Source organism: Coregonus clupeaformis, chromosome 35 (assembly GCF_020615455.1).
Source record: "Coregonus clupeaformis isolate EN_2021a chromosome 35, ASM2061545v1, whole genome shotgun sequence".
Classification (NCBI taxonomy): domain Eukaryota; kingdom Metazoa; phylum Chordata; class Actinopteri; order Salmoniformes; family Salmonidae; genus Coregonus; species Coregonus clupeaformis.
In genome coordinates, this window is record NC_059226.1 from 12849642 (window position 1) to 12871744 (window position 22103).

At 42.1% G+C, this 22103-nt stretch overlaps 1 protein-coding gene across 1 annotated transcript; it reads right to left on the bottom strand.

Moving 5' to 3' along the window:
- Nucleotides 1–12805: 12805 nt before the first annotated feature.
- LOC121551213 (protein mono-ADP-ribosyltransferase PARP9-like) lies at nt 12806–19098 on the bottom strand. Its single transcript, XM_045210631.1, has 8 exons — nt 18820–19098; nt 17007–17954; nt 16612–16836; nt 16176–16394; nt 14521–14584; nt 13919–14391; nt 13657–13816; nt 12806–13511 (listed from the first exon to the last, which is right to left on the bottom strand). Exons 2-8 carry the CDS (start codon nt 17922–17924, stop codon nt 13213–13215), a joined length of 2358 nt encoding a protein of 785 aa, XP_045066566.1. The 5' UTR covers nt 17925–17954; nt 18820–19098; the 3' UTR covers nt 12806–13212.
- Nucleotides 19099–22103: the final 3005 nt, after the last annotated feature.

A 22103-nucleotide genomic window follows, 5' to 3' on the forward strand; every position in this document is an offset into this window, starting at 1 on the left:
ATTGAAAATGGGTCGCAGATGGGTATTCCAGCATGACAATGACTCAAAACACACGGCCAAGGCAACAAAGGAGTGGCTCAAGAAGAAGCACATTAAGGTTCTGGAGTGGCCTAGCCAGTCTCCAGACCTTAATCCCATAGAAAATCTGTGGAGGGAGCTGAAGGTTCGAGTTGCCAAACGTCAGCCTCGAAACCTTAATGACATGGAGAAGATCTGCAAAGAGGAGTGGAACAAAATCCCTCCCGAGGTGTGTGAAAACCTGGTGGCCAACTACAAGAAACGTCTGACCTCTGATTGCCAACAAGGGTTTTGCCACCAAGTACTAAGTCATGTTTTGCAGAGGGGTCAAATACTTATTTTCCTCATTAAAATGCAAAAAAAATGTTGTGTTGTTATTCTGTCTCTCACTGTTCAAATAAACCTACCATTAAAATTGTAGACTGATCATGTCTTTGTCAGTGGGCAAACGTACAAAATCAGCAGGGGATCAAATACTTTTTTCCCTCACTGTATGTTAAACAATTTAAAGGCAATGCTACCAAATACTAATTGAGTGTATGTAAACTTCTGACCCACTGGGAATGTGATGAAAGAAATAAAAGCTGAAATAAATCATTCTCTCTACTATTATTCTGACATTTCACATTCTTAAAATAAAGTGGTGATCCTAACTGACCTAAGACAGGGAAGTTTTACTAGGATTAAATGTCAGGAATTGTGAACAACTGAGTTTAAATGTATTTGGCTAAGGTGTATGTAAACTTCCGACTTCAACTGTACAGTTACAGCTGTTTGAGAAAGCATGCAAGATTAAGCAAAATATTGACAAAAATGTGAGATTTGATTAACCTATGTCAAGTCCTAGGTGATGGAGATCAGATCCACACTCTTCCCCTAAGACACAAACACTCTAGTCCCCCGTTGTAACCATTTTTCCCAAGCATCTCCGTGCAGTCAGACCTTTGATTATTTTGTGCCACCAGGGCCATAATAATATGCCCCCTCTCTGATTGTCCGAGTGTGACCCCCTCCCCGTCGGTTACTGCAGCTAGTGTTGCCAGCACTGCCACTACCTGGGTGGGGGCACCCCACCGGAATCCCCACCGGCTAGGTACAAGGTCCTCAAGGTTCTCATTAGCAGCTTTTGAGAATTTCCTTGTATATTATGCTCTCCCATCAGGGGGCTCTGGCTTTGTAGGACCAACCCTGCCAGGCAGGCTCAGAATCTTGAGGGGGCAGTGCTGCTCTAGTGGTCTCTGACCGCATTTATCTTTCTGTTTTCGCTGCATATAGGCAACTTACAGCAGGGCCATAAAACAGATGGGGATTTCTCTTTGGTGTATGGGTCGCTCAGGTGGGTGTCTAGGATATAGGGTTGGGGACCGTTCCATCATGATAGGACAATAAAAAAATAGATTAAATGTATACTTTTGTAAATGTTACTTGTTTTTCTGAGAGGAATCTCTCCTACTATTTCCTGAGTACTTTATTTTTGCACTTTGGGTTCGCCCTGTGACTTTTTGTTTATGAAGATATATTTTGAGCACAACAGTGTTTGGGTTTCGTCCCGCTTTGATCTATGGTGCTTAAATACATTCAGTAGTTATAAACCTGCATCTGCCTCCTGCCTACTCCTCTCTACACCAGTGACAATAACTTATATTCTTGTGCCAGTTTCATTAATGTACAATAATGATATGCATTACAGCTTACATTTTGCCATTGAAAGTGCTACCTTTCAATCTACCCTTCTAATCTAAATGATAAACAAATTCATAGATTTGTTTGTGTCTACCTGTTCTCCGGATTGCTCCAGATTTTGATTCACTCAACTTTGGATGTTCAACAAAGATGACTGAAAACAGTTTTCACCGGAAAGATACTGCGTCTGGCCTGCAAGGATATTCATGCCGAGAACCTGCTGTCAGAGCTCGAGGCAGACGTGATTAGGATTAGTGCAGGAACATATTGAAATAAATAAAAGTCATGAGGTTGAAGGAATTGTCCGTAGAGCTCCGAATCAGGATTGTGTCGAGGCACAGATCTGGGGAAGGGTACGAATACATTTCTGCAGCATTGAATGTCCCCAAGAACACAGTGGCCTCCATCATTCTTAAATGAAATAAGTTTGGAACCACCAAGACTCTTCCTAGAGCTGGCCGCCTGGCCAAACTGAGCAATCCGGGGAGAAGGGCCTTGGTCAGGGAGGTGACCAAGAACCCGATGGTCACTCTGACAGAGCTCCAGAGTTCCTCTGTGGAGATGGGAAAACCTTCCAGAAGGACAACGATCTCTACAGCACTCCACCAATCAGGCCTTTAAGGTAGAGTGGCCAGATGGAAGACACTCCTCAATAAAAGGCACATGACAGCCCGCTTGGAGTTTGCACCTAAAGGACTCTCAGATCATAAGAAACAAGATTATCTGGTCTGATGAGTCGGACGGCAGAGTGAAGGAAAAGCAGCCAACAAGTGCTCAGCATGTGGGAACTCCTTCAAGACTGTTGGAAAAGCATTCCAGGTGAATCTAGTTGAGAGAATGCCAAGAGTGTGCACAGCTGTCATTAAGGCAAAGGGTCGCTATTTGAAGAATCTCAAATATAAAATATACAGTGCTATGAAAGTAAGTCGCTCTGGATAAGAGCGTCTGCTAAATGACTAAAATGTAAATGTAAAGAAAAAGTATTTGCCCCCTTTCTAATTTTCTCTACTTTTACATATTTGTGATACTGAATGTTATCAGATGTTCAACCAAAACCTAATATTAGATAAAGGGAACATAAGTGAACAAATAACACAACAATTACATATTTATTTCATAAACAAAGTTATGCAACACCAATTCCCCTGTGTGAAAAAGTAATTGCCCAAATACACTCAATAACTGGTTGTGCCACCTTTAGCTGCAATGACTCCAACCAAATGCTTCCTGTAGTTGTTGATCAGTCTCTCACGTCGCTGTGGAGGAATTTTGGCTCACTCTTCCATGCAGAACTGCTTTAACTCAGTGACGTGTGGGTTTTCAAGCATGAACTGCTCGTTTCAAGTCCTGCCACAACATCTCAATTGGGATTAGTTCTGGACTTTGACTAGCCCATTCCAAAACTTCCAATTTGTTGCTTTTTAGCAATTTTCATGTAGATTTGATTGTGTGTTTTGGATCATTGTCTTGCTGCATGACCCAGCTGCGCTTCAGCTTCAGCTCACAGACAGATGGTCTGACATTCTCCTGTAGAATTATCTGATACAGAGCAGAATTCATGGTTCTTTCTATTAAGGCAAGTCGTCCAGGTCCTGAGGCAGCAAAGCATCCCCAAACCATCACACCACCACCATCATGCTTGACCTTTGGGATGATGTTCTTACTGTGGAATGCAGAGTTTGGTTATCGCCAGGCATTACTGGAACCATGTCGTCCAAAAAGTTATACTTTTGAATAATCTGTCCATAGAACGTTCTTCCAAGATTCTTGATGATCATCCAGGTGCTTTTTGGCAAACTTGAGTCAACTTTTTGGACGAGATGGGTCCCATTATTGTTGTGTTATTTGTTCACTTATGTTCCCTTTATCTAATATTAGGTTTTGGTTGAAGATCTGATAACATTCAGTATCACAAATATGCAAAAGTAGAGAAAATTAGAAAGGGGGCAAATACTTTTTCATAGCACTGTATTTTGATTTGTTTAACACCTTTTTAGTTCCTACATGATTCCATATGTGTTATTTAATAGTTTTGATGTCTTCACTATTATTATACAATGTAAAAATAAAGAAAAACCCTTGAATGAGTAGGTGTGTCCAAACTTAGTGTGTGTGTGTGTGTGTGTAGAGTGCGTATGCGTGGCTGTACCTGTGTATCGCTTCACAGTCCCAGCTGTTCTATAAGGTGTATAAATATATATTTTTTCAGATTCTACTGCTTGCATCAGTTACCTGATGAGGAATAGATTTCCATGTAGTCATGGCTCTATGTAGTACTGTGCGCCTCCCATAGTCTGTTCTTGACTTGGGGATTATGAAGAGACCTCTGGTGGCATGTCTTGTGGGGTATGCATGGGTGTCCGTGCTGTGTGCTAGTAGTTTAGACGGACACCTCGGTGCATTCAGCATGTCAACACTTCTTACAAAAACAAGCAGTGATGAAGTCAATCTCTCCTCCACATGGAGCCATGAGATGTACATGCTTTGTTAACTCTCCGTGTACATTTAAGGGCCAGCCGTGCTGCCCTGTTCTGAGCCAACTGTAATTTTCCGAGGTCCCTCTTTGTGGCACCTGACGACACTGAACAGTAGTCCAGGTGTGACAAAACGAGGGCCTGAGGACCTGCCTTGTTGATAGTGTTGTTAAAAAGGCAGAGCAGCGCTTTATTATGGACAGACTTCTCCCCATCTTATCTACTGTTGTATCAACATATTTTGAACATGACAGTTTAAAATCCAGGTTACACCTCAGCTTGCTCAATTTCAACATTATTTATTACAAGATTTGTTAAGTGTTGCAGTGATTTCACTCGCTGTAGTAGCTGATGCGTATAGTGTTGAGTCATCTGCTTACATAGACACACTGAATTTACTCAAAGCAAGTGACATGTCGTTAGTAAAGATTGAAAAAAGTAAGGGGCCTAGACAGCCCTGGGGAATTCCTGATTCTACCTGGATTATGTTGGAGGGGCTTCCATTAAAGAACACCCTCTGTGATCTGTTAGACAGGTAACTCTTTATCCACAATATAGCAGGGGGTGTAAAGCCATAACACACAATCTTTTCCAGCAGCAGACTATGATCGATAATGTCAAAAGCTGCACTGAAGTCTAACAAAAAAAGCACCCACAATATTTTTTATCATCAATTTCTCTCAGCCAATAATCAGTCATTTGTGTAAGTGCCATGCTTGTTGAATGTCCTTCCCTATAAGCATGCTGAAAGTCTCTTGTCAATTTGTTTACAGTAAAATAGCATTGTATCTAGTCAAACACAATCTTTTCCAAAAGTTCCCTTAGGGTTGTTAACAGGTTGATTGGTTGGCTATTTGAGCCAGTCAATGGGGCTTTACTATTCTTGGTAGGGGAATTACTTTTGATGCCCTCCAGGCCTGAGGGCACACATTTTCTAGTAGGCTTAGATTGAAGATATGGCAAATAGGAGTGGCAATATTGTCCACTATTATCCTTAGTTTCTATCCAAGTTGTCAGACCCTGGTGTCTTATCATTGTTGCTAGACAATTTTTTCACCTCTTCCACACTCACTTTATGGAATTTTTAATTACAATGCTTGTCTTTCATAATTTGATCAGTTATACTTGGATGTGTAGTGTGAGCGTTTGTTGCTGGCATGTCATGCCTAAGTTTGCTAATCTTGCCAATGAAAAAATCATTAAAGTAATTGGCAATATCAGTGGGTTTTGTGATGAATGAACCCTCCGATTCAATGAATGATGGAGCTGAGTTTGCCTTTTTGCCCAAAATTTCATTTAAAGATGTGGTCAATACATGTTGATGATTTCAGTCCTGTGCTGTTTAACTAACCTGGTAGGTTGACTGAACCAGGTTGCAGGCACTGGTTACAGTTTGAAGCTTTTTCTTGAGAGGCAGCTTGATGAAAGCAAGTCAATATTTAAATCACCCATAAAATATACCTCTCTGTTGATATCACATACATTATCAAGCATTTCACACATTTTATCCAGATACTGACTGTTAGCACTTGTCTATAGCACTGGTCTATAGCAGCTTTCTACATGAATGGGCTTTAGGTGAGGCAGATGAACCTGTAGCCATATTACTTCAACAGTATTTAACATGAGATCCTCTCTAAGCTTTACAGGAATGTGGTTGTGAGTGGACTAACATGCACAGGTAGCCTACTTTTTGAAGTGATTTGTTTGAAAATCAGATAAAAGGTAATCAATTTTTATGGTTAAGACATCTTTAACTGTTAGGCCCAATCACATTTTGGAGCATAGGCTACCACCCGTTTAAGTCCATTTGCAAATTTGTCATGCCTCTGACATGTGGTAAAAATAAAAAGTGGTGTACTAGCCTAAGGTTTTCTTGACATTTTGTTTTAATTATTGCGATAGGCATTTTTTAAAAACTTGTCACGGAGTACCCCCACTATTTCCATACCACCTTACTTTCACCCCTGTTCCTGGAGTGCCGCAGGTACTGCAGGATTTTGTTCCAACTAGGCCCTAAACCAGGGGTGCGTTCAGTTTGCGTGAACATTTTTGCCATGTTGCGGAACGGTTTGAACAGACTTTGAGATACGTTTCCTCCGTTCATTGGGTATACCGAGGTGTGGCTTGAAACAACGAGTGATGTATTTAAAGGGCAGTGGTGCATATTGAACCCACAATCCAACCCTTCCCCATTTTTCAACTGGCCGTACAGCACCGCTTCTGTTCAATTGAACGTTCGATTACGTTATGTACTGACCGCAACCCTGACCAACTGAGCTAATTGATCAGTTCAGTGATTGCCTAAATTCAACACACCTGGTCTTTCAGGCCGGTTAAATCAAAAACATGTTGTGCATGCGGCACTCCAGGACCAGGGTTGCCTACCCACGTTGTAGTGAAAACATTTGAGACATGAATGGCCAACATTTCATTCCAAAACAGGAGTTGATTTTCTCTCACTTCAGCTCAAAAACAGTTGACATGTTTTCCAAATTATTTTAGAACGGCAGACTGATGACATGACCAATATCTGTATTCTGATTGGAGGATTCCAAAAACATTGCCCACTAGGTGGTGCTGCCAATCAAAAGATAAAAGAAAATGCTAATTTTCAAACTTTGCAGCAACCATTGCTGGCAACATTACTCTGCAATATTGCCCCTCCAAAATTACCAATGTAATATGGTCTTAACTCTGTGCTGGATGCTGGATGTAACTCTGAGCTGGATGCCATGCAGGATGTAAAATCCAGCATCTAGCTCAAAGTTACAGCCCCTACTATAGGCCTACAAGCGCTCTCTTGCTATCTCGATACAAAACCGGAGGGTATCTTACCGCCATCTAACTTTATTCGGTCTCTCACTGAAAACACCCTCACATCAAATTACTTACAATATGCGGGCAGTTTCTACCAACAGATTAGGGGTACTGTGATTGGAGTTGCATTCGCTCCTAACTATGCAAATTTATTTGGGACACTGGGAGGAGACCTTCATTTATGATGTCGTCAAAAACCCAGATTGCCAGAATGTCGCTCTTTGGAAAAGATACACAGATGACATCCTACTGGTATGGAACAGTACTGACGCTCTCCTCTCATCTGACCCAAATCTCAAATTCGCAGCAGAGAGAAGTCGAGAAAAAATAGACTTCTACATCTTACAATCCACAAAAATAAAGAAACAAGTTGGTCTACCATCTTCCGAAAGCCGCAGAGTAGGAACACACTTTTACGCACAGACAGTAACCACCTGGTGGGTCAATTCCTAAGACTCCGACGTAACTGTAGTACAGACATAGAATTTGAGCGCCAAGTTAATGATATGCGCACCAGGTTCCTGCAACATGGGTATGATAAGTGTCATTGAACAGGCCTATACCCGTGCTAGACAGACTGAACTTCAAAGCTTACTGACTTGCACTAATAGAAAGAGGGACATTACAGTTGGCCCTGTACACGGAGAGCTAACATCAGTGACATGCATGTCAATATCCCCTGGCTCAAAGTAGAGGAGATATTGACTGCATCCAGTGGCGGCTCCTGAAAAAATTCTCAGGGGGGGCAATTTTTCTGATGATTTAGGTGACCTACACACATTTTCAAAAAGATATGTCCAGCAACAACATGAAGACAGGGGCAGCATATAAGTCAATGCCAGAAGCATTTATTGACTGATCTCAAAAGTGTTGGCTTACAAAAGCAAAATAAGTTATCACAGTAAAAATAATCAAGGGTGTTCTTTCACATTCCTCAACACTGCATAAACAATATGCATTTCCATAAACAAATGAAATATCAGCTGAAAATACAGCATCTTGGTATTTGTTCAGATTGCAGGATCAACAAGAGCTTTTACCACATTTTTTGCCTCATGGTTGAATTGGAAATATGTGCACCTGAGCATAATTCACAACAAGCAAGCAGGAGCTTTTGATAGAGGCTACTGAAAACATTGATGCAAGTTATTGGTAATAAGACATTTTTATAGACTTCCATATTCTGCCCTCTTGTATATATTTGTGAAAATGAACAGTGATAGACATTTTGCCTGAAAACAGAATTTGAAAATAATTTCTAGAAAAGGTAAACACAGCTATCTGTATGGCTTTGTAAAAATGAACAACCATATTCTGGCCAATTGTATAGATTTGTAAATATGAACAACCATATTCTGGCCAATTGTATAGATTTGTAAAAATGAACATGAACAGATGATTTAATTTTTTTTTACTTTTTTTAAAATGAAAAATAACTATTTTAAACAACATCAACTGTGAACTGATTTGGGCGTGTGTGTGTTAAAGAGACAGACAGGGAGGGACAAAGAGAGAGAGAGGCTACATTACTTGTACTGAAACTGTTCTCTTCTCTCTTTCAATGCAGCAAAGCGGTCAATGACTTTCTCATTGAAATCAGGCATGCTGAGGACTAGTTCCCTCTCCATGGAAAGCATGGCCAGTGCATTCAGACGTTCCTGGCCCATTGAATTTCGCAGGAATGTCTTAACTCGTGTCAAAGTTGAGAAACATCTCTCAGCTTCAGCTGTTGTCATTGGAGTAGTTATGAGGATGTTCAACAGAGTCACAGTCTCAGAGAACGTCTCCTGGAGGTTGTAGCTCATGAGAACCTGGTACAGTGCCAGTGCACCACAGTTTGACTTTCTCGTCGTCGGCAAAAATACCGTTCAGTCTCTCCAAAAGCACACTGGCGATTGAGACTGAGGTTGATTCCGAGATGGGAAGGAACTCAAAAAAGCGCTCCTGCACTTTGTGGTTGCTATCTATGTACCTCAGCACAAGCACCAGCTGTGTCTGTGTAGAAACGTCCGTGGTCTCGTCAGCTTGGATAGCTACGAAGTTCGCCGACTTCACCTCCTCCACAATATGTTCCCTCATGACCGCTAGCATACACTCCAGTAGCTCGTTTTGAATGGTCTTTGATGTGAACTTCTTTCAAAGAGACAATCGAGTTGCACTGAACGTTAGCCATCTTGATAGTAGTACGTGAATTGATTGACGCTGCTACCCGCTCTTTTCTTAGTTACGTTCATGGTTATGTTACGTATGACGAAAGCACGTAAGTGCAAGCCCTCAGAAACCCATAGAGATTGTATTGAAAGCTCTGATATTTGAAAAAAATATTTTTTACATGAGAGTCTATGAGAGACTTCTGGGGCGATTTTCAACCTGACTGAAATCGCCCCAAAAGGGGGGGGGGGGCATTTGAAGCACGACTTTAGCCTGATTGGACATTTAGTGGCAGATCAGACGTCTAGATTAGAACACTGATAACTACTGTTGCCGTGATATAATTGATTAGAAAAAAATCCCTTCCTTTTCCCGTTTGGCAGTGCGTCGCCCATATCGCCCTAATGAACACACCGCCCCTGACTGCATCACTATTGTCTTTGTGAGAGGTATTGACATGTTAAAAGCATCAAGCTGTCTGTTCAAACGACTGGCACACAGCTCAGACACCCATGCATACCTCACAAGACATGCCACCAGGGGTCTCTTCACAGTCCAAGTCCAGAACAGACTCTGGAAAATACACAGTACTACACCGAGCCATGACTACATGGAACCCTATTCCACATCAAGTGGAATGCAAGCAGTAAAATCAGATATAAAAACAGATATAAATACACCTTATGGAACAATGTGGACAGTGAAGAAAAGATACACACAGGCATGCATACGCACACGCATGCTAGCACACTCGCAAGTAGGTATATGCTATTGCACGCTACTGCATAGAAGCCAACCATGGCTCACCTTCATCCCTGCGCTTTGTAGCCATAGAACATGTCAAATGTATTTGTCCCCATGTGCAGTAGCAAACCGTAGTCTGGCTTTTTCATGGCAATTTTGGAGCAGTGGCTTCTTCCTTGCTGAGCGGCCTTTCAGGTTTTTTTTTTTTTTTTTACACCTTTATTTAACTAGACAAGTCAGTTAAGAACAAATCTTATTTACAATGACGGCCTACACCGGCCAAACCGGTTATGTCGATATAGGACTTGTTTTACTGTGGATATAGATACTTTTGTACCTGTTTCCTCCAGCATCTTCATAAGGTCCTTTGCTGTTGTTCTGGGATTGATTTGCACTTTTCACACCAAAGTACGTTCATCTCTAGGAGACAGAACGCGTCTCCTTCCTGAGCGGTATGACGGCTGCGTGGTCCCATGGTGTTTATACTTGCGTACTATTGTTTGTACAGATGAACGTGATACCTTCAGGCGTTTGGAAATTGCTCCCAAGGATGAACCAGACTTGTGGAGGTCAAAAAATATTTTTCTGAAGTCTTGGCTGATTTCTTTAGATTTTCCCATGATCTCAAGCAAAGAGGCACTGAGTTTGAAGGTAGGCCTTGAAATACATCCACAGGTACACCTCCAATTGACTCAAATGTCAATTAGCCTATCAGAAGCTTCTAAAGCCATGACATCATTTTCTGAAATTTTCTAAGCTGTTTAAAGGCACAGTCAACTTAGTGTATGTAAACTTCTGACCCACTGGAATTGTGATACAGTGAATTATAAGTGAAATAATCTGTCTGTAAACAATTGTTGGAAGAATTACTTGTGTCATGCACAAAGTTGATGTCCTAACCGACTTGCCAAAACTATAGTTTGTTAACAAGACATTTGTGGAGTGGTTGATAAACGAGTTTTAATGACTCCAACCTAAGTGTATGTAAACTTCCGACATCAACTGTACATATATAGATCGGATCATATTAAGTATACAGTGCATTCGGAAAGTATTCAGACCACGACTTTTTCCAAATGTTGTTACCTTACAGCCTTATTATAAAATGGATTCAATTCATTTTTTTCCTCATCAATCTACACACAATACCCCATTATGACAAAGCGAAAACAGGTTTATAGAAATGTTTGCAAATGTATTAAAAAAACAAAACATACCTTATAAGTATTCAGACCCTTTGCTATGAGACTCAAAATTGAGCAATCGGGGGAGAAAGGCCTTGGTCAGGGAGGTGACCAAGAACCCGATGGTCACTCAGACAGAGCTCCAGAGTTCCTCTGTGGAGATGAGAGAACCTTCCAGAAGGACAACCATCTCTGCAGCACTCCACCAATCACGCATTTATGGTAGAGTGGCCAGACGGAAGCCACTTCTCAGTAAAAGGCACATGACAGCCCGCTTGGAGTTTGCCAAAAGGCACCTAAAGACTCTCAGACCATGAGAAACAAGATTCTCTGGTCTGATGAAGCCAAGATTGAACTCTTTGGCCTGAATGCCAAGCGTCACGTCTGGAGGAAACCTGGCACCATCCCTACGGTGAAGAATGGTGGTGGTAGCATCATGCTGTGGGTATGTTTTTCAGCAGCAGGGACTGGGAGACTAGTCAGGATCGAGGGAGAGAAGAACGGAGCAAAGTACAGAGAGATCGTTAATGAAAACCTGCTCCAGAGTGCTCAGGACCTCAGACTGGGGCTAAGGTTCACCTTCCAACAGGACAACGACCCTAAGCACACAGCCAAGACAACGCAGGAGTGGCTTCGGGACAAGTTTCTGAATGTCATTGAGTGGCCCAGCCAGAGCCTGGACTTGAACCCGATCTAACATCTCTGGAGGGACCTGAAAATAGCTGTGCAGCGACACTCCCCATCCAACCTGACAGAGCTTGAGAGGATCTGCAGAGAAGAATGGGAGAAACTCCCCAAATACAGGTGTGCCAAGCTTGTAGCGTCATACCCAAGGAGACTCGAGGCTGTAATCGCTGCCAAAGGTGCTTCAACAAAGTACTGAGTAAAGGGTCTGAATACTTATGTAAATGTGATATTTCAGGTTTGATTTTTTTATACATTTGCAAAAATGTATAAAAACCTGTTTTTGCTTTGTCCTTATGGGGTATTGTGTGTAGATTTTTTTTTTTTTATAAGGCTGTAACGTAACAAAATGTGGAAAATATTTTCCGAATGCACATACATTGAGTGGATTTGAATGTCAAAGCCTCTTTTGCATGGAAGCATTGGCTTCATCTGAACAGAAAGTGTGTAGACTTTTCAACCTGCTGTTGGGTGGGGTAACATGTCACTATCTAGAATAGAGTGAAAACCGACAGTCTGGTTAAAACTCAGATCATGTTTTAATTCTTGATGTACTAGGTGGCAGTAACAAAATGTTATAATATTTATTGTTTAGCACAATCAGGCACATTCTGCAGTCTTTCCGTAAGTTATATTCATTGCCAAAATATTGTGAACCATAACTTTTTTCATATATCACATAACAATTATTTATGACCTGCATACACAGACATGTCACCCATTGAGCATGTTTGGGATGCTCTGGTTTGACGTGTACGACAGCGTGTTCCAGTTCCTGCCAATATCCAGAAACTTCGCACAGCCATTGAAGAGGAGTGGGACAACATTCCACAGGCCACAATCAACACCCTGATCAACTCTATGCGAAGGAGATGTGTCGCGCTGCATGAGGCAGATGGTGGTCACACCAGATACTGACTGGTTTTCTGATCCATCCTCCTACTTTTTTTTTTAAAGGTATCTGTGATCAACAGATGTATATCTGTATTCCCATTCATGTGAAATCCATAGATTCGGTCCTAATTAATTTATTTCAATTGACTGATTTCCTTATATGAACTGTGACTCAGTAAAATCTTTGAAATTATAGCATGTTATGTTTATATTTTTGTTCAGTATACATGCAAACCCACTGCTAAATTCATAACGTACCCATTCAAACTGCAATAACATTTAGTTGGCTATAAACTGAAGCCGTAGTGCTTTTACCGAGGCAGAAACTAAACCATGGCAAATCAAAAAACAATATACATGTGATGCAAATGTCAGAATTTCATAAAATCAGTGTATAGTAGACAATCACTGAACAAAATGAAGATCTATATCGCTCTTGGCCAGTATGAAAAAATGTATGCACTCACTAACTGTAAGTCGCTCTGGATAAGAGCGTCTGCTAAATGACTAAAATGTAAATGTAATTTTTTTTTCAACAATTACTTCATAGGACTTCATCGTTATCCAAACTTATGGGTTGAAGTTTTGTTGCAGATGATCAGATATTCAGGTAGGGCCTGGTGACCATTGAAAATGACACAGGTGTCTACACCCCCTTTTACGCTGTCATACAGGCTGAGCGGGTCTCCACCGGGGGTCTCCGGTGGCACAGTAAGACCTGGTGAGCCAATAGTAGACTCTCCTGTCAGCACCTGCGCCTCAATGAAGTACAGGTACTCTTCATCAGCCAAGCCCCTCCACAGCTTCTCTGCCCCATGCACGCTGCTACTGAAGTAGATACCCTCTCCATACTTTTGCTCTATGGATGAAAGAAACACATTAACAAAAACGTGTGATGAGGTAGGTTGAGTTATGTTTTAGCTGCAAACTAGGTATGTGCCTCAAAAAGCCTTGTGAAAGTCTATAAAATGTCATTCCATTTAAATAGGTGGCTTCTCTCTTACCGTAAGGTGGTGCAAACTCCCTCTGGAAGCCCACTCGGCTGACCAGGTCACAGTATTGCGCTGGCAGGCGCTGGTACATTCGTTGTGAAGAGGCAGACTGCAACTGTCTCTTCTTTAGCTCAAAGAGATGCTTCAGAGTGCTATTCTCCACCTTCTCAACCTGTAACAAAAGATTCAACCATATTTGATCAATTATCATGCAGTAAATATAACAGATTGCACCTTTAATGTTAAATCTGTAGTTTATTTTGTTAACACTCACCCTGACAATTTCAAGCCCGGAAAAATCATCTGAGCTGTTCTTCTCTACAGGCTTCCTTGAGAAATTGTTGGACGATTTCAGGCCCATGGCAAGCTCCTCTTTATTTGCAAAATCTTCTTGGACTTTGCAGCAAATGGCTTCCAACTCTATCACAGAAGCTCTGACACCTCTAGAAGCCCCCTGGATGTTCACACCAGTACGACCATCTTTAAAGAACTCCTCAATGGAAACATTCCACTTGGTTTGAAGGGAAAGCAGCTCGTCAAATTCCCTCTGACCAAAGTGCAGTATGAAACTGTTGAAAATGGTGAAGTTCTCAGAGGGCTTGAAAGCATGAGTGAGCCAAGATTTGGCCTCCATCGATTTATCACTGTGGGCACTGTTGAGCTCGATATACGGTGATGCACCTCCCCTTGGATATCGGTGTTCATTTGTAGCTCTGGACTCATACTGATCAGTTGTGTGCCCAAATCCTTGCCGATTCACAGACATGAAAGCATACGTTAGTTCAAAAGTTGGAAGAAATATGTTGTATGGGTTCTGTTGAGACACAAATTATATTAACATACCACTTAGTCTACTTCTTTTGATTGGGAACTCACCTTTAGAGGAGGAGCTAGAATGTTGTGTTGCGCCTTGAAGAGATTTCAGTTGATCTTCAAAAGCCTGTGGAAAAGAGAAGAAATATGTGAGCACTGGTAACTAGGGGTGTGCCGAGTACTCGGACAAAACAAGTATCGTAACGGATATGGAGAATTTTCCAAATACGATTATAAAAAATATTTTTTGTAATGATCCGTGACCGGATATTTTCAGCTGCCAGCACGCAGCTCTCTTTCACTCAAACAAACAGTGTGAAGTGCTGTGTGCTCTAAACAACTATTGGCTAGTTCTTCTGTCTGTAAAGAAACTGGCGGGGTATCGGTTGAGTCAGCTGCAAAGATTCGATTAGAACTAGCTGCTTTCCCTCTGCTCTCCTTTCCCCAGACACATGCACAGCTGTTTCACTCACTCACGGTCACAAGTCTCCCCTTCTCCAAACATCATGTATGAATCCGTAGCTAGTCATTGTTGTTCAACGTAGTTATTTCCTGTCGACTTTGCTGAGGTCATATGGTTGTTTTTGTCTGTGTACTTGGCGTTGTTAAGTAGGTTTACTTTGTCTGTCTGTATAATTATTCCATTGCTGACGACGTCTGTCATTATGTTGTGATCCATGCCCATGCTTTCTTGCTAATATTATTTATCCTCGCCCAGGCATGTTTATCGAGCGATCATTAGAAAATATAATGACAAATGTAGATTGTTTATTTTGATTGTACAAATGTTGTGGCATAAGTGTCGGGAGAGAAAAGCTTTGCTCCTCTCGGAAGTGAAACAATATGGGGCAACTGAATTAGCCTAACTTCATCTAAATCTGTGTCTGGAATAAATGCAGACAGTAGTAGCCAGCCGTGCATTACGCTATTTATTTGCTTATTCCGTTGATAATTGAATAGGACTAAGTAAATAAATAATGTGCATTTTCATCTGTCGGGGTCGTTTAACAATGTGTGTGAATGAGTGAAGGAACATAACGATACGCTTTGAGATGCACTCAGTGATAGCGCAGTCATGCGCACTTGAGGTATAGGCTTTACCGACATTTAAAGCACACTTCCGGGTTCTCCGATCACAAGTAAATCCGATTACGAGTATCAAGTGTGATATAACTGATACGATTACGAATATGACGATATCGGCACAATCCTACTGGTAACTATGCTATATCAGTTCTGGTGTGTCAGAGCAAGACAGTAAAGAATGAAGTCTTGATTTGGAAATACACCATATTCCCAAACTCTTCAGTTTAAAGACTGCTAAGTAGCCTAATTAAAAGAGTGAAATTGTCAAAGACCTGTGGGACCAGGCCACTGCATCGCAGTGCTAGCTGTGCCACTAGAGATCCTGGTTCGAATCCAGGCTCTGCTGTAGCCGGCCGCAACCGGGAGACCAATGGGGCGGCGCACAATTGGCCCAGCGTCGTCCAGGGTAGGGGAGGTAATGGCCGGCAGGGAGGTAGCTCAGTTGGTAGAGCATGGCGTTTGCAACGCCAGGGTTGTGGGTTCGATTCCCACGGGGGGCCAGTATGAAAATAAAATAAAGAATAATGTATGCACTAACTGTAAGTCGCTCTGGATAAGAGCGTCTGCTAAATGACGTAAATGTAAATGTAAATGTATGAAAGTGACTGATAATACTTTTATTGTACACATACCTTAAATGTCTCAGCGTCAGATGGAAAGATCACATAATAAATATCCATCTTCATTCCATTGTTGTGCTGGGCAAATGTCACGGCTGTGTCCATCATGATCTTTGCAACCTCCTGCTTGCTGAAGCCCAGCGCACCAGTACCAATGGCTGGGAAGGAGATTGAAGACAGCTGCCTTTTTTGTGCCATGCTCAGACACTTAGAGACGATGTCACCAAGACTCTGTTAACAGAGGAATACAGAAAGCTTACAAATTCCTTGCTTATTCCATGTTACACGTATGGACTGGATATAGCAAATATAGTTAGAGATATACTATTCTTAACGTATTGCTAGGAACAACGAGGTAGGCTAACAATTTCATATTTGATCTCATAACAGTCCATTGCAGTGTAGTTGGTTCCCTTACTAAGTCTTATAGAGACTTATTTGCATTTACCTTTTCAGACACTTGACTTTTGTGAGGGCATATAGTGTGGTACACATTTTTGCATAGTAGTTTGTGTCCCTGGGTTTCAATAACATCACCAGATTTGGGGTTGTTTTTGAAGTAATTCCAGATCTCTTTCTGGATGCCTTGGCCAGCTGCTTTCAGGATTGCATTGGATATTACCCCGGTTGACAAATTCAGGTCAGTAGAAATTGTGTTCACAATACCGAGAGTCTGTCAATAAAAGATGAGCAAGAAAGAATATCAATTCATCACAGTTTTGTTTTTCAGATATTTAAAGAGATTTCTTGCTGAAACAATGCCAAATATTTACAAATTCCACAATCAATATAATTTACCGCATTATTATGCTCATGTATCATTCCTATGCTCTATTATTTTACCTTCTCTCTCTCGATGTATCCTTTTTTGATGGTCAGACTGACATTCCCAAGCTGAACCGTATGTGTTGAAAAGGGTTTGGTGGAGCCTTTCCCGTGGCTGCTTGCAGCTGGACTGTATGACGCCTTAGGTGACTGCCCCTGAGCCACCACTTGTTGACTGTGTGAACCAGAGGACCCCAGTATTTGACGGCACGCTCTCTCCATCTCCCTGACCGATGGCTCATCATGATTAACCAGACGAACCTCTAGTGGAGCTCCGGAGTAATTCGGATCATGGTACTCTTTCAGGGTTTTAACAATGACATCTGCACAGATAGGCAAGGGATAGTTGAACAGGCCAGAACTTATGGCAGGAATGGCAACTGACTGCAGATGATCTTGCTTGACCACTTTCAGAATGCTTAAAACAGCCCTTTGGAGTTGTGGTGTGGCATCATCAACGTCATATTTTCTGGGGGCGTATGGAAGGTTTGGACCCACAGCATGAATGATCTTCCTGCATGGAAGGTCTCCAGGTGGGGCGATGATAGCATCTCCTGTTGACAACATTCCTTTACTGAAAATGTACTGGTCACTATCTTGCTGGATAGCTGGGCCACCAGCATCGCTAAGCGCTTTTGCGAGACCTCCATAATGCTTTAGACTGTTGTTGGCAGCATTGACCACAGCATCAACGCGGTGAGTGGTAAGGTCATCCTTCCACACAGACACCTTGAAGCTCTTGGATAGATGTATAGAAAACCTTTCCTCAGGAAAGATAGAGGGCTTCCTCGACTGCCCTGCATAGTTGGCATCTACACCATGGAGCACAGTAGTGCATCCAAACTTGCTTTGCAGGACGTTAGTCAGAGCTGATCCACATTGGCCTAGGATGCTCACCATCTCTTCCTCTAGAGGGATATTCAATGACTTGGCCATGGCTCACAGCACAGGAAATCCAATGTTAACCTGTAAAGAACAAACGTTTGAGTGTAAGATAATGTTGGCATATTACATTCAGAGATGAAGAAGACCCACTGGGCACACACTGGTTGAATGAACGTTTTTTCCACACACTGAACGTGGAACCAACGTGGAATAGACGTTGAAATGACCTCTGTGCACAGTGCCTTTACACAAAAAGATTGCAGTTTTGAAACTGCTGTAAAAGTGCAGAAACTGCAGTCGACTGTGGTATTTTGGATGCAGTAATTGCAGTTATACTGCACTCTGACTGCAATATTTTTTCGTAAGGGTGGGTACATTTGTTTTTGTAACATTGAGGACTAGGCTATAATCAAAACTGAAAGTAAACTGACATGACTGATCTGGTTAAATAATGGTTAATTAAATCAATCAATATCTAGAGGTAGTTATTTTCTCAATTTTGAATTGATATTGAATTTGAGTCGGCTGGAAATAAAGTTGTGTGACAACGTATTTATTTGTATCCATTAGCTACTGACTGTTCCAACTGTGACAGTTCACTTTATATGGGAAGTGCGCACTTTTATTTGCAGCTGTCTCCAAACACTAACTTAGAGCTCCTCGGGAACGATATCTGTTTTGTAAATTGCCCAGCTAAAGGAAAGCAACAAATAGCCTAGTCTACCATACATGCATCCAAAACACACATTTCCACTAGCAGGCTAGCCCACTAACATAATGTTAGCTGACTTGGGCTGACTTTCAAACTAGCAAAATCAAACTCAGTCAGTTTCCAAATGACACTATCACTCCAGACCACTAACTGTTAGTTTGTCACAATACTTTAACAACATCAATCGAACCAACAACTAAGTTATAAAGAAATACTGAATTATAGCCTACTCACCTCACAGCAGCGAATGTCTTGTAGAATTAGCAACTGACGACAATGGGCTAAAAAACAATTTATGCTTGATCAGAAAAATGTGGTTGGATGCGCTGTATGGATGGTGTGACGCAAGTGCAGAGCCCAAATTCACCTCTGTACAACATCGCCATGCGCCTCTCAAATGTTGTAACAATAAGGAAGGCTCTGTATAGCTTCGCATTAACATGATTGGTTGACAGTAGGTGAGGGCGTGAGGTCCTGTATAAACATAAACTCACTTCCTTGACAACTTCCTCCACAACTGCTCTGCGATGCTCCGCAAGAGGTAGGAATGCCCTGACATCTGCAGAGGCCATATTGTTTGGATGTTAAATGACGAGTCATTGATGCGAGTAACCAGTCTTGTTCAGCACATTGTAATTCATCTGGGTATATCAAGCACACTGGTAAAAACACTGGTGTTGCAGTAATGAACATTTACCAACAGATGGCATCAACGTGCCATCTTACACCCATAACATCTTCCCTTTTATAAAATAGAACATCCGCTGTCAAATCACTAACAAAACAAAACAAAAGGGAAATGGTTGCATATCCCAGAGCCGACCGGGGGTCTATGAGCAGGGGTAGTGAGAGAGAGCTTTAAATTTTGTGTAGATGAGGGATATACATTTTTAAATATAGTATACATCTAATCTAATTTTTTCTTCAAACCAAGCTATTGCAGATTCAGTCTTCCCAGCCTGGTGCAGGTCTACAATTTTGTTTCTGGTGTCCTTTGACAGCTCTTTGGTCTTGGCCATAGTGGAGTTTGGAGTGTGACTGTTTGAGGTTGTGGACAGGTGTCTTTTATACTGATAACAAGTTCAAACAGGTGCCATTAATACAGGTAACGAGTGGAGGACAGAGGAGCCTCTTAAAGAAGTTACAGGTCTGTGAGAGCCAGAAATCTTGCTTGTTTGTAGGTGACCAAATACTTATTTTCCACCATAATTTGCAAATAAATTCATAAAAAATCCTACAATGTGATTTTCTGGATTTCTTTTCTCATTCTGTCTGTCATAGTTGACGTGTACCTATGATGAAAATTACAGGCCTCTCTCATCTTTTCAAGTGGGAGAACTTGCACAATTGGTGGCTGACTAAATACTTTTTTCCCCCAATGTATATAACAAACATGGGGGATTGGAAGTGATGCAGACAATTACATTGATAGAAGATACAATCTATCTGCAATATTAAGCTGATCCATAAAAAATAAAATAAAAAATAACAAAACAAACGTAGTAATAATATCCAACATGAACAGTTTTTTTTCTTTCCCCCAGGTATAAAATAAACAATACATGTTGATAGTCTCTTCACTTTTATTTTTATTTTTAATCTCTGTCAACAATACATAATAGGAAACCTAGAGATGAAGTCTTTTAGGTGGCTAGGACAGCCGCCGGCAGCGTGAAAAGACGGGGCTTTTCTGTCACCTGACCGTCTGAGGGGAGTGTTGATGGGCGAGTGAGCAGCTGCCCTGTATTTGTATTTGTATTTGTATTTGTATTTGTATTTGTATTTGTATTTGTATTTATTAGGCTGCCAAGGCAGCAGCTACTCTTCCTGGGGTCCAACCACAATTTACATACAATAAAACAATACATAACACAACACCTTATTACACACTACTCTACAATAACATATTTACAATACAAAATCAATAATACAGCAAAATAACTATATTAAAATGTATGTGTGTAGAGTGCGTGTGTTAGCATGTGTTTGCGAATGCTGTGTGTGTGCCTGTGTGTGTGTGTGTCTCTTCACAGTCCGCGCTGTTCCATAAAGTGTAGTTTTCTCAGTTTTTTTAATCTGATTTTACTGCTTGAATGAGTTACATGATGTGGAATAGAGTTCCATGTAGTCATGGCTCTATGTAGTACTGTGCATTTCCCATAGTCTGTTCTGGACTTGGGGATTGTGAAGAGACCTCTGGTGGCATGTCTCGTGGGGTATGCTTCGCCCAGTGCCTCAGGCCCCACGTGACTTGCTGGGGTTCCGTCCTTTGTCATGCGACCCCTATGACCATCAGGGTTCTGAGTAGGTACTGGCTCAGCAACCCGAAGGTCAACCCTGTTACGACGGTACAGTGATCCATTCACTTCGACCAAGTAGGAGCGTGGTGCAACTTTTTGCACACAGGATCCAAGTCTCCAGTGGCCCTTCCGGTCCCCTGGTAGTGTCTTCATCCGCACCGCTTCACCCACCCTGAGCTCAGGTAAGTCCTTTGCTGATTTGTCATAGATGAACTTGGACACCTGTCTTCTGTGACAAAGCTTCTCGAGCATATCTGTCACTACACAGGGCTCCAGGAGAGTGTTGGCTACCGGCAGAGCTGCTTTTAAGCGCCGTTGTGGTATTGCACCACTGCAGGACTGCTTTCCAGGCATCCTTGCCCTCTCGCAGAGGTTCTTTGCGATTTTGACTGCCGACTCTGCCTTCCCATTAGCTTTTGGGTGTCGTGGCGATTAGGTGACGTGCTCGAATTGTCATTCTGCAGCAAATTGCCTAAACTCAAAACTGAAGAATTGGGGTCCATTATCTGCGATTACCCTATCTGGCTGGCCATAGTGGGCAAACTGAGCCTTGCAGCGTTTGATCGTTGTCTCTGCTGAGAGGTCGGGGAGGAGGTCAGTCTCCCAGAAGTCTGAGTAGTGATCGACTAACAGCCTTCACTTTCTCAGGATGTAACGATCCCGGCAGTCTGAGTCGGGTCCTGTCTGGTGACTAGTTTTTCTGTTCGTGATCTCCAGTTTCCCGAGGGTTCGGGAACGCTCCGGGGAGCTCTCTTGATTTCCGCACCTGCATCCCATCAGCAATCTGCACACCTGGTCCTGATCATCACCCTTCTTAGGCTCTGGCCTAACATCCAGTCCCTGCCGGATCGTTAGCCATGAACAGTAGGTTTACCAGAGTATCAGTCTTAGAGCCTAGCGTTAGTTTTGTTGTTTTTGCACCTTGTTGGTTGGTTGTTTACTTACCCCCGTTTTGTTCCATCTGCAGTCACCCGTCCGGAACCTTCATCCAACCTCTGCCTGGTGGTCGGCGGCTGCCGACCCAGGATGGGATCAACCACTGCACCCCCAACAACTAATCAACGCCGCCCGCTCTGTTCCCGGGATTATTCAGCATCACTCTTGAATTTGTAATAAACACTCACCTTCGTTTCAACTTACCTTGTCCTGGTCTGCTTCTGGGTTCTGGCTTAGCAACTCGTGACAGAACGATCCGGCCAGTAATGAACCCAGCGGACC